The sequence below is a fragment of the Girardinichthys multiradiatus genome, chromosome 22 (genome assembly GCF_021462225.1).
Source record: "Girardinichthys multiradiatus isolate DD_20200921_A chromosome 22, DD_fGirMul_XY1, whole genome shotgun sequence".
Taxonomy (NCBI): domain Eukaryota; kingdom Metazoa; phylum Chordata; class Actinopteri; order Cyprinodontiformes; family Goodeidae; genus Girardinichthys; species Girardinichthys multiradiatus.
The window spans coordinates 34,247,779-34,264,850 of record NC_061814.1 but is presented as its reverse complement, the minus strand read 5'-3'; the positions used below and the strand labels follow the sequence as shown (position 1 = coordinate 34,264,850).

The window sequence follows — 17,072 nt, the reverse complement described above, 5'->3', positions numbered from 1 at the left end:
TTTGTTCGAGATTTGGTGCAATCAGCTACTAGTGGAGCACACAGCCCACCATCTACCAGCTGATCGCCGCAATCAAGACATCAGCACACCAGGAGGGCTTCTCTTTCCAAGTTAACCCAAATTGCACATTTTGTCCATAAAACTGCTGGTTGGATCTTCATAGACACTCAATGTGCATGTATTTCCTTTTATTATTATTGTTAGGTAGTCATTTTTATCCCCTTTGTGTAGAATAGTGCTTGTTAGTTAGGTGAAGGTTTTTGAATCAGAGTAGTAATTATATCAGGGCTAAATGGCTTCAATAAATTTTCACATATATAAAGAGAAGCGTTTGGGTTTATTTTGTGCAAGAGTGTCAGAATAATCTGTCAAAATAAGGTCAAAGTTCCCCCACCGATTGGTAAAGCGGCTGATTAAACAGTGACATTTAGCATGGTTTTGGTTCATAATTATCAATTATTAATGATGATTAACTAATTGTAATTATTAAGAGCTTTGAGTCCATAATCACAACACCAGAGGACATCTCTGATTTCTATTTGTAAGCAATGATTTTTGGTTAAGAAATTATTTTTCTGAATTATGATTTTTAATTATAACTTTTGATAAAGACTTATTAATCAGTAATCATAATCCTTACAAAAGTAAAGCATGAACTAAATAATGATGACATTTAAATTTTTATGTTCTTAAAAAAAACATTTTTCACCTACTGAATAAATTCACTTGTTAAAGTTTGGATTTTTCAACACTTTTCCATGTGTATTTCAAGGCTTTTTAACCATTTTCAGGAGTGCCAATAAGGCATTGTGCTCAGTATAACCAGTATAACATAAAGGTCTTCCACAGATAAAATAAAAAGGCAAAACACATAGAAATGGATGGAGAATGAGACCCTGTGGTTAAACAGCCTGCAGGTGACAGATATGTTAAGATGTGATTTTTACTCGTCTACCATCAACTGGATTCTTGTTTCGTTACTCCAGCAGTCCTGCCTTAAGTTTGCAGTGTTATGAGTTATTGCATGACTCCTAATAAATGAAATTATTCTTAGAAAACAGGATAAGAACCACTATTTGTATGTAATTTTGTTCTAGTTTGTTATTTTTTAGTTTATTATAGATTATTAAGCCCAGTTTGTGTACAAATGTAGCTTTGTATATAATTATCGTGCCGTAAAACATCTTGAAAAAGAGGCACATGGCTGGTATGAACAGAGGTTCACATTCCAACAAATGTCACAAGCATTTTTAAGCCCTTTGGGAATTGCATTAATGTCCACTTCATGCATTCTTCAAGGAAATCTCTTAAACCTTACTGTTTAAAAATACAAAGGACATATTTATTTGATTTTGTGTTAGCAATGTAGACGTGCACAGGGGAACAAGTAGCTTCATTAATAAACAGAGGTCCCAGGCGCCGTGTGAGAGGTTGCAGGGCTGCGCTCCTGTAAATCATGGGAACTCCCATGCTGCTCTGAGGCTGAGCGCAGACCTCAGGCTAAATCATTTCCATGAGATGCCTCCAACATGAGAGGTCGGGAAGTGAAGGAGGGGAATGCATGGTGTCCAGAGCTGTTCATCCCAATGTTCTAGTGAGCTTGAAGTGGTAGTCTGTAGAGTCAATTAATAGCTCCTTGTCTGTCAGAGATTTGTGAATCTGTGATCTTCTCCTGCTGACTGTGGTCGTTCTCTCAGGAGGGAAGGTGGAGCCTGCAGGGTTGCGAGAGTTTGCGGCAGCAGTGGAGGATGGGCTGGAGCGTGGCGTGCTGCTGTTCCCTGAGATATGCACAATGGAGCTGCAACTTCTTGCTTCTGGCTCCCCGGACCTGGAGGTTCTTGGTCATGTATTTCACAGCCTGCTGGGTGCCGTGCATGCCAACCACCGCAACGCCGCCTTGCTCTATGAACAGGTCAGACTGAATACCTCTTTGTATTAATGTTCACTGCTTCGCAAATCTGACTTAACCCCTCCCTCTGGTGTCTAACAGGGAGGAGTCAAAACCATCCTTTGTAGCTTTCACAACATCCTCAGTCAAACAGACCTCTCCTTTAAAGGTTGGTCATAAATTTTCTACGTATTCGACAGAACAAGTGTAGCATGTCTTCTTTAAGTTTATATTTTTCCAGGCGTGGCGTTTAGTCTTGGCCTTCAGCATTCATGCATAATATTTTGCTCAGATACTTGGGTAAATTTGTACTTTGTAATGCAGTTTTTTTTAAAATATACGTGTTTGTTCTGTTGTTTATTTAGATTTTACATTCAGTGTCTGTGTTTTCTCTTTTATTTACCGTGCCTTGCAAAAGTATTCCTTTTCCCTCAACATTTTACATTTTGTCACATTGCAACCGCAAAGTTCAATACATTTTATTGGTATTTTAAGTAACAGATCAACACGGTAATGGACGGTAAATATCTGAAAAGTGCGGCATGCATTTTATTCAACCCAGTACTCTAATAACTATGGAAGCCCTGAAAGGCAAGTGAAAAAAAATTATAAACTCATTTTGACCAAATTATCTTTTTCCTCATGACTTTAGAAGTTAGCTGCGACTAAAAACTAAATCTAGATTAACATATTTCAAAGTTTTTTGGGTTTTTTTTCTGGTTCAAGCTCTGAAGCTAATACAAATGCTACTTCCTGTTAGTAGAGATGAACAGTGTCCTTTAAAAAAAAAGTCTTAGAGCACTTATACATTGATAAAGTAGTTTTTATAATCAGCTACTGTAATTATCACAAAGTAGCTGTAAAATGAGCGTCTCCGAAACCACCATAGTGAATTTAAAAGCAGGCTCATTTTAAAGGATTGACTAGCACTGCTGCCTTGCAGCAAGAAGGTCCTGGGTTCGACTCCTGGCTGGGTTTATTTACTGCATGGAGTTTGCATGTTCTCCCCATGCATGCGTGGGTTCTCTCTGCGTACCCTGGCTTCCTCATACAGTCCAAAGACATGACTGTTAGGTTGACTGGTCTCTCCACATTACCCTTAGGGGTGACTGAGTGTGTGTATGGTTGTTTGTCCTGTTTGTCTGTGTTGCCCTGCGATGGACTGGCGACCTGTCCAGGGTATACCACGCCTCCTACCCATAGACTACTGGAGATGGGCACCAGCTTCCCCCGCGACCCGCTATGGAAGAAACGGTAGAAAATGACTGACTGACTAGACTTATAGATTTTTTTTAAACCGAATATAACTTTCTGCACTCACCTCCACCTGGCTGGCTGGCTGCACCACCATTTTTGTGAACAGAAGAGGTGTTACAAAAATACGCACTTAGAAAAATAAGATGAATATTTTTTCCCTTGCCTTTCCAGGTTTGAGATGGAAAAAGAAAGACTTAGAAAACTAAACCAAGGCTATTTTCCCACTCTGTTGATTAAGGTAAAAAAAAAACAGTTTATTTTTCCCAATGAGTTTTTATTCATTTCATCACTAAAATATAAAAAAATAAACAAATAAATACATACATAAACCATTAAAGGGTTCATATTGAAATTTTTGCCTGGTGATTTAATACATCCCTTTCTAATTTATTGTGACAAGTTATGAGAAGCCTGTATTGACAGCAGATTTTAAGGCCATTTGCAAGATAGCCTTGGTCCCAAGAAAGAGCAGTCATGCTGGGCAGATGTCATTTGTCCTACAGATATCCTTGATCAATAACATTGTTTATATGCTTTTATATTTTACTTTACACCAATCTAATTTAGAAAATGGGACATTGGTTCTTGGAAACCAGCCCTGTGACTATCCATTTGAACAATACATCAGTTAGTGAAAACTGGTGGTTTCACACTAGGGCCACTAGTGGCATTGCAAGTATTACAAGAACAAAAACTTAGAAAAATAAGCCTCTCAAAATGTTCCTCACTTGCCTGTAAGGGTAGAACAAAAAATATTTTGATCTAGATTCTTTTTACTTGCAGCTAACCAGTTGCCTTCAGATGTTACTTAAGTTTTAAATAATTTCCAGCTGTGTGTGATTTATTCTCAGTATAAATCCAGCTGTTCTGTGAAGGCCTCAGAAGTTTGTTGGAGAAGATCAAACAGCATCATGCTCCCCTGACCAATAACCCCTGCTCCAAGTTGCAAATACAAACTTTACATAAAGAAGCAAAACTGAGGCAAAAGAAAAGATAAGTTATTAGTGTTTCAGTAAAGGCAGGCAGATGGACGCAGCTCTTTTAAGACCGTGCGAACAGGGCAGTGCGCATCTATGGCGAGCAGAGAACTTGGCTTGTGGAGTGGAAACAGGAGCTGATGCTAGGAAAGTCAGCAGTAATGTTGAATGTGCAGATTCTAAATTACAGCAATACAACTTCGACTTCTGAGGAGCCATGTTCCCTGTCTGCTGTGAGCAATCGTAGAGCAAGTAGTAGTATAGACTCTCTGGGCTTTCACAATTTACACGGTGATTAACCACAAATTTCGCTTTGGTCTGTCAAAATTAACATGCTCCACCTTGTTTGCAAATGTTAGAATTATCTGAACATGTGTCTTCTCTCTTATATTTCTGTCATGAGGTGTTGTCTAAATGAATGGCAGCTGAGTAAATGACCTAATTTAATAAAAGGGGTCATACTGTAATGGCAAACCATAGACATAGATAATAATAACGTGGTTTTTACCACTTTCTACAGTGATTTATTTCTACACACCACAGTTTTTACACTGTCTTTATATAATACACCAGACTGTGGCTAGTATGGTAAAGCTCTCAGTCAGAAACTGTCCACCTCATGAGAAGAGCTTCACCTGCTGCAGCGAGCCTGTACTGAGTTTTTCCAGAACCTGCACCAGAAATGAGATCCTTACTTATACATGCTGTACAAGTAATACTCAGTAGATTAATGAGGCCCATTTGGTCTGACAATATTTTTGATGTGCAATACAGATGTGCATGAGTCTTGGTGTCCAAGGCCCCATTTTTCAGTTCTAGTGATGTTCCCGATGAAGACTAAATAACACAGCAGACATGTCAGGGACACAGCAGAGTTGTGAAGCAGTTTAAAGCAGGTTAGGCTATAAAAAAATATCCCAACCTTTGAAAATCCTACATAACTCTGTTTAATCTATCATCTGAGAATAGAAAGAGTGTAACAACTGTAAACCTACAAAGACATTGATGCCTCAGGTGAGAGAATCTGGTAACATAAAAACTATATGTGACAACACAGGAATAGGTAAATATAAATCACACCACACTTTTCAGATCTTTATTTGTAAAACAAAAAGGAATCTCTGAGAACCATCTATCCATCTCCTTCGTCTTCACGGTTATGTTTTACGATACGTGGCTCTGTCACATGAAACAGCAATTAAACACTTGGAAGTTTGTGGTTGTAACCTGACAAAATGTTAAAAAGTTGGAGGGGTGTAAATACTTTTGCAGGGAACTGACGCAAAGGAGCTTATTGTTGACAACAGAACAGGCATGATTATGTTGTGTGTTCTAGCCTGTGGTGTTCTGCAAGTGAATGAAAACGGTTTATATATTCTGCTCTTCATCGCTGGTTTTCAGATTGCCAGACTGTGCTGGTGGAGCTGCTCGTTGCCATGGTGAGCCAGCGCATTACGGCAGAAGAACTGGCCCTGTTCATCCGACTCTTTCTGGGGAAGACGCCACCTACAGTAAATACCAAAAAAAAACTCTCATCAGTCACTCAGCAGTGTACTGTTTGCTTGCGTGCAGCTTGCTTTCACAGTTGGCAAGTTCAGTTTGTTAACAGAAACTAGACGCTATGTGTAAGACACGCTTCCTGTCACACTCTCCTCTCACTTCATGGTTCTTTGAAATTCATCAACACATACCACCCTCTCAAGCCCTCTTCACATCACACAGAGTTAACACCAAAGTATGCATAAGAGATGTGACGCTGCAACTCATTAGCACGTCTGTTCAGTTGTAAGCCTGCAGAAGAGTGCTGTTCATGGCCTCTCTTCCAGTAATACGCTTCTAAAGCAGAGTTTATTTTTACCAGTGAAAGAATATTCTCAAATCTTCTGTTGTAGTGTGCTTATCTATGTTAAATGAAGGTTTTTTTTTTTTAACCATTCAGTCTCACACCATCCCAGAAATCAATCAGTCCTATAGTCTGTCACACATCAGCCAGAGGGATTACACCTTTCTCTGCCTTTAGGCAACTCTGTCACACATTTAAAGACGTTTTATGTGTGTTTATCAATCTTTTAAGATTAATAAATACAACACACTTATAATCATTGATTATAAAAAAAAATCAATAAAAAACAGTAATCAAAAATTAAATTCATGATTAATCATACTAAGATCTAATATACCTAAAGTAATTTAAAACGTATGTTATTATAGGAGGGTGGAAAAAAAAAAAAAGACAACAAACCTTCGGATTCAACTTCAATGTTTCAGGTGTAAGCACCAGGACTGTCTGGGATAGAACTGGAAAGAGTTCTTCCTTTAGTCGAATGTAGCTGTTTACTCTAAAGAAACCAACCTGTGTTTCTGCTCATGCAGTTTCGCCACCTCTACCACCCTCAGCTGGAGCAATAGTTGGTTCTCCAATAGTCTGTCAGAAGTCACCTCTAGCTCCTCTGGGAGAGGTGTCATCAAGAGAGACAGACCATCCAATCAGAGGCAGATTTTGGGTAACAAAATGTAGAGACAATTAAAACATATACTATTTTTTAAGAGGTACTATCTTTGGACTAGAGAGAGACCAACAATGTCAACAATTGATTACTCTGACCAAAATGACTGAGCTCGCATTTACATTCAATCTCAGTGCAGCTAACCTTTCAAATGTGGAATCATTCTTCTGAATAAAAAGACAAGTTCCAAGTGACATATAATGGGCACCACCCGTGAGGAACAAGAGGTTATTTTTGCTAGACCTAAGACTCTGGCGATTGCATTTTAAAGTGGCCAGGAGCAAAGAAGTAAACGAAGGTAAATAGTCAAATCTGAGATGACTGTGTTTCTTTTCCTAACTTTGATTTACTTTGTTTGTAGGCTATATTACTCAAGGGTATCCTACAAATTGTCGAAGCTAACATGAACATGGAGCCTCTTCACTTCTTGACATTTCCGATACTCCACGGGGTTTCAACACCTGGAGGCTCATCCCCCGGCTCCAGGCAGAGCTATGCGGCCGGAGGCAAAAGCGTCAGTCTGCTCTGGAAGGGTAAACTTTCTCCTGGTCGCAGGGAGGGGGAACCAGAGTACCGGCTATGCCACCTCTGGTCTTCACCCTGGCACACGGCCCCTCTCCACTTGCCTCTCGTAGGGCAGAACTGCTGGCCGCACATGGCCACCGGCTTCAGTGCCTCAATGTGGCTGCGGGTGACGGAGCTGGAGGAGAAGAGCGAGGACAAAGGTTAGTTGCATCAAGAATCTATTCTGGTTGATTTATTTGAAGATGAAGACTTTCTAAGATTTGCTTCATTTTCCAGAACAAAGTATTCGTCCTGAGTCCCATGATGCTTCGTCTCAGACTGAAACAAAATCGACAGAAGAAAGCCTCGTCCATATTCTCTCCATGGGCTCCAAGGCACTGATGCTTCAAGTGTGGGCAGACTTCGCTAAAGGCTCTCTCACCTTCAGGTATGCTCCAGTTTTATGTGCAGAATAGGCTGCTATTTCCGAGGTGTACGTTTGCTGGTATATGAACTTTCAAGCCTTGTAATTCTGTGCTCTCGTAGGATTTGTATAGATCCAAACGACGAGATAAAAGCAGGGCTGTTAGCACAAGCAGAGTCGGGTGAGGGATTGTTTAGAAGAGGGCAGTGGCAGCACCTCGGCCTCACATACAGCCAGCAGCCAGAGGGCAAGAAGAACGTCCACAGCCGTGTCGTTGTGTGGGTGTGTGGGATCTGGTGAGAAAATCTAGCTGAAATATTCGACATTTTGGCTTGAATGGTTGTCAATTTTTAAAAGTTTCTTTTTAAAAAATTTTATTAAGGAAATGTGAGGTTTCTCTGGACTACACTCTGCCTCGCAAGCCCAGTTTATCGTCTGACAGTAACAAAACCTTCTGCATGCTGGGCCACTGCACTGTGTCCTCCGAGGAGCTGCTAAAGCAGGCCGGACGCTGGAGCATGGGCACGGTGCTTCTCTTTAATGGTAGGACTCCTGTGATATTTACAGTGCCTACCTTCTTACAGGTTTTCTTCCTTATAATTAGCTCTATCCACTCTGGCCAGCTTCTAAAGAAAAACATCCCCACAGCATGATACTGCCATTACCATGTTTCACCATAGGGGTGATGAGCAATGTTAGTTTTTTGCTTTGTGTGCTGGTCAAAAATGTACCTTTTTTCCTAAAACTTCATTCTTTACCTTGTTCTTCATGATGTTTTTTGTTGAACATCTGGATGTACACAAACATTAAATAAAACAGATTGACATCTGAGGTCAAATGGTTACTCTTGGTTTTATTTAAGCATATCAGAGTAATGGGGGTTTAATACATGCCACTCTAATTAGATTTTTACTTCTGAAGGAAATTGAAAAACCATATTTTCTTTTCCTTCCACTTCACAATTATTCAATTCAATTCAGTTTTATTTATATAGCGCCAATTCACAACACATGTTTTCTCAAGGCACTTCACAATAGTCAGGTACATACATTCCAATTAATCCTAACCATTGAACAGCAATTATGTGCTACTTTGAGGTGATCTGTCAAAAGTAATCCCAGTAAAATACAAAGCAGTTTGTGGTTGTAATCTGACAAAGGTTTAAGGGGTATGAATACTTTCAAAATGAAATTATGTACTCAGAAATTATTAGATCTTTGGCCTCCTTCAGGAAGTTGTCTTAATCTGTAAATCCTTTAAACATCATTGCTTTATGCTGTAGCCTGACCTCAATGCTGCTCTCTAGTGGTAGAATCAATTAACTGTATCCTGACTCGCAGGATTTTCATGAAATAACGTGACTGAATGATTCTCTTGCTGTTCCCATTGCCCTGCGAATAGCAGTCTGAACACAGTCTAATGTTTTTACACCCGCTTAGCTTCTTCAGCATCAATATGTGAAGCCGTGTCTTCTTGGAAAAACAATAAGCCAGATACCTTATTTTAAAAGGTGCATCGTAGGGCACCTTAAGGGAGGACATCATTTACACTGTTGAAAATGATTCATTATTCACTTTTAATGAATAACTCATGGCTTCTTGTATTTTTACTTTTATTTCCCAAAAAAGAGAGAAACAAAACTCACTCTTGTGTCGTTTATCTGCCTGTATCAGGGTCGAAAATAGGGCCTGAGGAGGCGTTCTTCCTGTACTCCAGTGGACCAGACCTCACGTCAATCATGCCCTGCAAATACGGCAAGTCAAGAGGCTCAATCTCCAAGTTTGTCTCTCAGGAAGGCCTTAGGTGTGAACAGGTCACAGAGATTCTTATGAAGAACAAGGACATCGATACAACAGCACTGGTTGTAAGTCTGTTTTTATTCTAAAGCACTGAATTTAAATTTCAGTTATTAAGAGTAATATAGATATATGGTGTGTGTTTTTTTTGTGCATTGTCAGTTTTATTTGTGTGAGATATAAAGGCGTCTTCTTTTAGTGGTGTTGGTGTAAAGTTTCCTTCAGATTTCTTGGGATAAATAATAATCCACGGAAGAAAATTATTTTTATCCTTATGGGAAAGGTTAAGCTGTAGCTATTTAAGTGAGAGTGAACATTAAATATTAAAGGGTTAGTTAATAACTATGCTAATTACAATGACATGTCTAAATGCTCCCATGGCTGACTCTGTAGTTGGGGTCTTAACTGATACAAAACAGATCAAATATCATAAGTTAACATATTTTGGTGAAGAGATAATTGTGATGGCATCTTGTGTTTCTGCACAGGAGAGCTTGGCGATTGTCTACGCCCCCAGCAGTCCAAGAGTCTACACGATATACGAGCCTGTAATCAGACTGAAAGGTCAGGCCAAGACGGTGGTCACCCAGCGGCCCTTCAGCTCGAAAGAGGTGCAGAGCATTTCCCTGGACTCAAACGCCTTTAGATCTCTGCTTCCCGTTGAAACTCACGGCCTGCAGAGTGTCCTGCATAAGATCGGAGGAACGGGGAACTTTGTCTTCCTCTTTGCACAGGTAGGGCACATGATTTATGTATATGTACAAATACATTAATTAATTATTTCATGTATTTTTATTAAAAAAAGAAACAATTTTATTATTGCCCATATGTATTATATCCATTTCACCCATAAACAGCTCTGTTGGTTTCTATTTTGCTTCTTTATTGAACAAAATAAGTAAGTATCTTGAATGAGGATGAATCCAGTAAATGTTCTGCATTATGCTTATGTTGCATGCAGTGTTGCAGAGCAATCAGGTATTCATTTGTCATTGTTTTTTTGTGCATCTTTTTTGCTTTAACACTAGTCTGAGCAGGACGTTTTCCTTTTTCTGTCCCTTGTTTCTGGGCTTTGTGGCGTCCAGACGGTGGAGCTGAGTGACTGCGAGAAGACCCAGGCTCTGGCCCTGCGAGTGCTGCTGTCTCTCTGCAAGCACAACCAACACCGCATCCATGAAATGGACTGTTACCATGGTTACTCTATGATCCATCAGGTCCTCATCAAGTCCAAATGCATCGTAGGATATCATATGCTGAAAGTGAGTCACACCTTGAACTCCAGGCTGTTCCAGTCCCTGTATCCTCCATCTCTTGTTGTTTTTTGTATGAATATGATCCGGTCTGACAGACCGGTCCCGCTCTGAACCGGTGTCAGTGACCCTGCTGTTACTTGACCCTCTGGGTGTGTGTGTAATAGAGCTGTGCTGAAGCAGATTCTGTCTGACTTGATGAAACACAGAGCTCCCACAGACGTCCACAGCACCTCTGATTGCCTTTCTCTACTTAGGTTTCTGCAACCTTCATTGTGAGCATTGAACTGTGTTGATTGGTGATGCTACCTGGTCATAATTATTCCTGTATGAAAGGGAACATGCTGTGCTGCTGTTACAATTTGTTCTCACCATTTTGTGTTATTCTATTCTAGCTGTAAATGAAATCTCTCTGTATCTTTTTGGTGATCCTATGTAATGGAACCCTTCAGCCTTGTCATCCTATTAAATCACTAGTGTGTGAGACTTTCAGCTTGTAACATTAATTACCAGAGCTACCAGAGTCTCAAAGGACTGAAGATTTATGACCACAGCATTGAGGCTGGTCACAGATCAGACTTTTATTAATACTGACAAGGCTGCCCAGTGTGTAAATGTCATCCGTTCAGATGGAGTCATGAGCTCTTCAACAATTTAATTGCAAATCAGTTCATTTTTCTATCTGCCTTCTATCTGCATCAATCTGTTTTGGTGTGTGCCTTTTTAGTCTGAACAGCACTCAAGCACTGACACGTCCTGTCTTTGTAGACCCTGCTGGACGGGTGTTGCAGTGGATCGGTTCTGATCCTGGGGGACGATGATCAGTTTCGATTGGACGCGGAGTCTGTAGCTGTGGTTCAGGATGTAAAGCTGCTGTCAGAAATTCTGCTAGACTGGAAGATATGGGCCAAGGCAGAGGTGAACAAGGCGGGGTTTTTTTTACATGTACATTACCTTGGTAAATATCTTCTACAGGACATTTGTTGTCATTTTTAAAGAACCACATAATAACATAAATCTTTTGCAAAAAGAGAATGGATACATTTTCTTCTATGGGATGTTGATGTTTGTTTTTAAAGACCAGAAAAATAGATTTAAAAGACATAATTGGCACTTCTAGTGTAAAAACTGCTAAAGCCTGCATTTGTTATTATATCTAAATTTTAAAATATTAGTTATCATTTTTAGCCAGAGTTTTCAGAGCCATTGTGGAAGGTCAAAAGAGCCACTTGTGGCTTTGGACCTGCAAGTTGCAGACTCCTGAGCTAGAGAAATTGAACAAACACATTTTAATTTAATGTGACATGTGAGGAAATTCAGAATCAACATTTAAAACTACAGTTGGTATTCATTCGAGTTGTTACTCAGTGTAACACAAAGACGGAAGAAATCTATCAGTGGGCAAATACTTTCACTCACTACTCACTACAGAAGACTTTATTTTAATTTGACCAAATTCAAAATAAAGCTTTGCCTGCATTTGTTTCTGCTACTGTTTTCAGAAAGCGAACAACTCTATAACTGGGAACTGAAATGCAAACCATTGGGAAAGTATTTATTTTAAACTGCAGCCACTTTAAAACGCACTACAGTGTTGATGCTACATTTAAATAAAATCTTGGTTTTTAATCGAGGTGCAATCTAAGCTGCAAAAACCTCTTACATTATTTAAAGAAAATGTCTGAGAAGTCATTGACAACTCTTTCTTTCTTCTGCATGAAGGATGTCCTAGAAGTCCGTCAGCATAAATGACATTATATAATGTCCTCACGTTCAGCGGATGTTTAATTTTCTTTCGTAGAAAACAGACCCATTTTCTCAGACAACTTTAAGGCACTCATGAACCCGTTCTTTCTTGCACAACGCTGTGTATATGAATTTAAAGCAATGTTAAATATTTCACAACATTCAGTGTTCTCAGGCTTGTGGATATCCTTTTTTTTTACTATTTTTATTTAAAATAATCGTTCATTTTCCCCTGGATCTGACTTCTTGATCAACCTTAAAGTTTGGGTTAAATGCAGATGAACTGCTACAGATGAGTTGTGCCTAAATGATCTCAGTGTGATTTTCCTGTTTTCTTTGTTAGTGTGGTGTGTGGGAAACACTGCTTACTGCTTTAGAGATCCTCATCAGGGTGCATCACCCACATCAGGTCTACAACATCCGCCAGTTCCTGAACGCTGAAGTCGTGCATCGGTTCCTGCTCACCTGCCAGGTGTTACAGGTAGTCCAGCCTTATAACTCTGCTCTGATGTTGCCCCCACTTCTTCTTGTTTGCTGTTACTAAGAATGATTTTCTATTAAGGAGCACCGGGACGACCATCTAACAGCCATCTCTCAGGAAGTGTGTTTGTCCTTCATCAAAATCACCCAGGAGGTGCTGGGTTCTCCTCCGGACATGGATCTGCTGAAGCTCATCTGTAACTTCCTGCTGGCCGTTCACCCACCCACCAACACTTACGTTTGCCACACTCCATCCAGCTTCTACTTCTCACTGCACATAGGTAAGGAAGCAGTCCTGCTGAACATAGTACCTTTAAATCAAAGCCCCATTAATCCAATGCACCAACCTCTCTTTGATGTCTCTGTTCCACAGATGGGAAGCTGTACCAGGAAAAGGTGCAGTCCATTATGTACTTGAGACGATCCAACAGCGGAGGAAGGTCTGCCAGCAGCTCAGTTATGTCCCTGTCCCCAACTGTTTTTGCTGATGGTCCCCATGAAGGTACATGTGGATGATTGAATACATGTGATTAGTATGTTCCTGAGAAAACATTAACCTAGACTTCAGCAGTGATTTTATGACAGTAAATGCATGCAAGATTATTTCACTGTTTCGGCCTAGTTTTTTCTTTGTGGAGAATCATACTTATATTTTTAGCGTTATGGATATGTAAAAAGCTAAAATACAGGAATTTAATTGTTTGTCAAGCAGCCCCTGCTCTCAGTATTGTAATTTATGACATTACATTTTAGAAACATTTTAGAGGAATGGCACCTGCTTGGCACGATTATGAGAGAAATTGAAGGACTGGCCATTCTGACCTTATGCCAAAGAAGCAACCTCATCATGCCCACACAGGGTGGGCAGCATCTAAAGTAGCCTAATTTATCACAATTGTAATTGGCACCACCCATGCATTGTGTATGGGGGTCCCACTATTCCCCAGGCTAAAACAGAAAGGGTCCCAATGCAGCTAAAATGAACAATCAATACTCTCCAGTAAAGGGGAAAAGAAAAAAACCATCATGATCAGGCCTCTTGCACATATAGGTCAGTATGAACTCTGACCTGCATGGAAAAGGGTTCCGAGCTGGGAGGTAGAACACACACCTCCAAACTGCATCTATAGGCAAGTTGCTTGGGGACGAATGAAAGTTGTGCCTTCTTCATGCTTCAGTTCAAATGCAAAATGTACCTGGTAAATTGTAAAAGAGGAGTCATGGCATCCTATTTAGTAATCGGATAGGAAGAAGAGACACGGAACTCTCCGGCAAAGCGAAAGGTGGAGGAATCTGTTTCTACCTCAACAGTGGTTGGTGCAACGACGTGACAGTGATTCAGCAGCACTGTTCTCCAGACCTGGAAGCCTTCATCATAAACTGTAAGCCTTTCTATTCCCCCCGTGAGTTCGCTTCGTTCATCCTGGTCGTTGTTTACATCCCGCCGCAAGCTAACGTGCAGGTCGCACAGCGCATGCTCGCCGACTAGATACTGAGTGTGGACTCCTTAGTTATCATCGCTGGCGACTTTAACAAAGGTAATCTGACCCACGAACTCCCCAAATATAGACAGTTTATAAAATGTCCGACCAGAGAGGACAACATTCTGGATCACTGTTACACCACCATCAGAGACGCTTATCACGCCGTCCCACGTGCTGCACTGGGCCAATCCGACCACATCATGGACCACCTGATTCCTGCATACAGGCAGAAACTAAAGCTCTGCAAACCTGTTGTGTGGACGACAAGGAAGTGGAGCAGTGAGGCTGTGGAGAATCTCCAGGCGTGTTTAGGCTGTACAGACTGGGATGTGTTCAGGACTACTACCAACAGTCTGGACGAGTACACAGAGGCTGTGACTTCCTACATCAGCTTCTGTGAGGACAGCTGTGTACCGTCATGCACCAGGGTGAGTTACAACAACGACAAACCCTGGTTCACAGCTAAACTCAGAAGGTTAAGACTGGATAAGGAAGAGGCCTTCAGGAGTGGGGACAAAGACATATACAGAGAGGCGAAGTACAATTTTGGCAAGGCAGTGAAAGAGGCCAAACGACTGTACTCTGAGAAGCTCCAAATCCAGTTCTCAGCCAACGACTCTGCATCTGTCTGGAAAGGGCTCAAGCAAATCACCAACTACAAGCCGAAAGCCCCCCCACTCCATCAACGACCGACGCCTCGCCAACGACCTGAACGAGTTCTACTGCCGCTTTGAAAGACAAAGGGACAGTCCTGCAACCATCCCCCACGGCGCCCCCAACAGCTGCAGCCACAATCCACCACCCCCACCTCCCCAACCTCAAGAGGGGCCTTGGCCCCTCCAACCCCCACCCTGAAGTTCCCCCCCACCAGCCCCCTACCCACGCCGAGGACGGCTCTTTCCATCCAGGAGAGGGACGTAAACAAACTCTTCAGGAGACAGAACCCCCGGAAAGCTGCTGGTCCGGATTCTGTCTCACCAGCCAGCCTGAAGCACTGCGCTGATCAGCTGTCTCCAGTCTTCACAGACATTTTTAACACCTCACTGGAGACTTGTCATGTGCCAGCCTGCTTCAGGTCCTCCACCATCGTCCCTGTTCCCAAGAAGCCAAGGACCACAGGGCTTAATGACTTCAGACCCGTCACCCTGACCTCTGTGGTGATGAAGTCCTTTGAGCGCCTTGTGCTCTCACACCTAAAAGACATCACCGACCCCCTCCTTGACCCCCTGCAGTTTGCCTACAGAGCCAACAGGTCTGTAGACGATGCAGTCAACTTAGCCCTTCACTTCATCCTCCGGCACCTGGACTCCACAGGAACCTACGCCAGGATCCTGTTTGTGGATTTCAGCTCTGCCTTCAACACCATCGTCCCAGTTCTGCTACAGGAGAAGCTCTCCCAGCTGAGTGTGCCCGACTCCACCTGCAGGTGGATCACTGACTTCCTGTCTGACAGGAAGCAGTGCGTGAGGCTGGGGAAGCACGTCTCTGACTCCCTGACCATCAGCACCGGTTCCCCCCAAGGCTGTGTTCTCTCTCCTCTGCTCTTCTCCCTGTACACCAACAGCTGCACCTCCAGTCACCAGTCTGTCAAGCTTCTGAAGTTTGCGGACGACACCACCCTGATCGGACTCATCTCTGATGGTGACGAGTCTGCGTACAGATGGGAGGTGGACCATCTGTTGGACTGGTGCAGCCAGAACAACCTTGAGCTCAACGCTCTAAAGACAGTGGAGATGGTTGTGGACTTCAGGCAGAACCCAGCCCCACCTGCCCCCATCACCCTCTGTGACTCCACAATTGACACTGTGGAATCTTTCCGCTTCCTGGGAACCATCATCTCCCAGGATCTCAAGTGGGAGCCAAACATCAGCTCCCTCATCAAGAAAGCCCAGCAGAGGATGTTCTTCCTGCGGCAGCTGAAGAAATTCAACCTGCCAAAGACTATGATGGTGCACTTCTACACAGCCATCATTGAGTCCATCCTCACCTCCTCCATCACCATCTGGTACGCTGCTGCTACAGCCAAGGATAAGGGCAGGCTGCAGCGTGTCATTCGGTCTGCTGAGAAGGTGATTGGCTGCAGTCTACTGTCGCTCCAGGAACTGTACACCTCCAGGACCCTGAAGTGGGCAGGGAAGATTCTGGCTGATCCCTCCCACCCCGGTCACAGACTCTTTGAGACTCTCCCCTCTGGCAGGAGGCTGCGGTCCATCCGGACCAAAACCTCACGCCACAAGAACAGTTTTTTCCCATCTGCCACCAGCCTGGTTAATAAAGCCCGGAAACCACACTGACACTCTCCCTTTCCCCCCCCCCCCACCCCCCACCCCCCCACCCCCTTTTTTTTTGCTGACAGGACACCCGTAACTTGTAACTCTATGCGTTACATTAACGCTCAGCTTGGACTCCTGCTTTACTTGCACAATGATCACCTGCACTGTTGTATTGCTCTTGCATCTTATACTGCTCTATATTTACTCTCACTCACTTAAAACTGTGCACATATATTTATATTATATTGTAGATATGTTTATACTGTTTAATTTGTACTGTATTGCACCGACTATGCCAAAACAAATTCCTTGTATGTCCAAAAACGTACTTGGCAATAAAGCTTTTCTGATTCTGATTCAAAAAATCCTGAATCCAGATGGTGCTCTGATCATTTGTTCCTTGACCTAATAAGCACCTTGTCTGCATATCATCAAAAGCTGTTCATAACTTTTTGAGATATTTTGCAAACAGACAGAAGGACAAAC

The 17,072-nt window shown here is 42.1% G+C and overlaps 1 protein-coding gene across 2 annotated transcripts in view; it reads left to right on the top strand.

Annotated features, from left to right (window-relative positions):
• lyst (lysosomal trafficking regulator) overlaps window positions 1-17,072 on the top strand; it is a 98,040-nt gene that overhangs the window by 49,906 nt on the left and 31,062 nt on the right. For both annotated transcript variants that reach the window (XM_047352423.1, XM_047352422.1), the window contains exons 9-22: window positions 1,698-1,912; window positions 1,991-2,057; window positions 5,524-5,633; window positions 6,991-7,354; window positions 7,431-7,581; window positions 7,680-7,853; window positions 7,940-8,100; window positions 9,231-9,421; window positions 9,842-10,087; window positions 10,439-10,612; window positions 11,372-11,521; window positions 12,693-12,830; window positions 12,912-13,110; window positions 13,203-13,331. In XM_047352423.1, coding sequence (XP_047208379.1) covers window positions 1,698-1,912; window positions 1,991-2,057; window positions 5,524-5,633; window positions 6,991-7,354; window positions 7,431-7,581; window positions 7,680-7,853; window positions 7,940-8,100; window positions 9,231-9,421; window positions 9,842-10,087; window positions 10,439-10,612; window positions 11,372-11,521; window positions 12,693-12,830; window positions 12,912-13,110; window positions 13,203-13,331 — 2,469 coding nt within the window. The remainder of the gene's footprint in view (window positions 1-1,697; window positions 1,913-1,990; window positions 2,058-5,523; window positions 5,634-6,990; window positions 7,355-7,430; window positions 7,582-7,679; window positions 7,854-7,939; window positions 8,101-9,230; window positions 9,422-9,841; window positions 10,088-10,438; window positions 10,613-11,371; window positions 11,522-12,692; window positions 12,831-12,911; window positions 13,111-13,202; window positions 13,332-17,072) is intronic.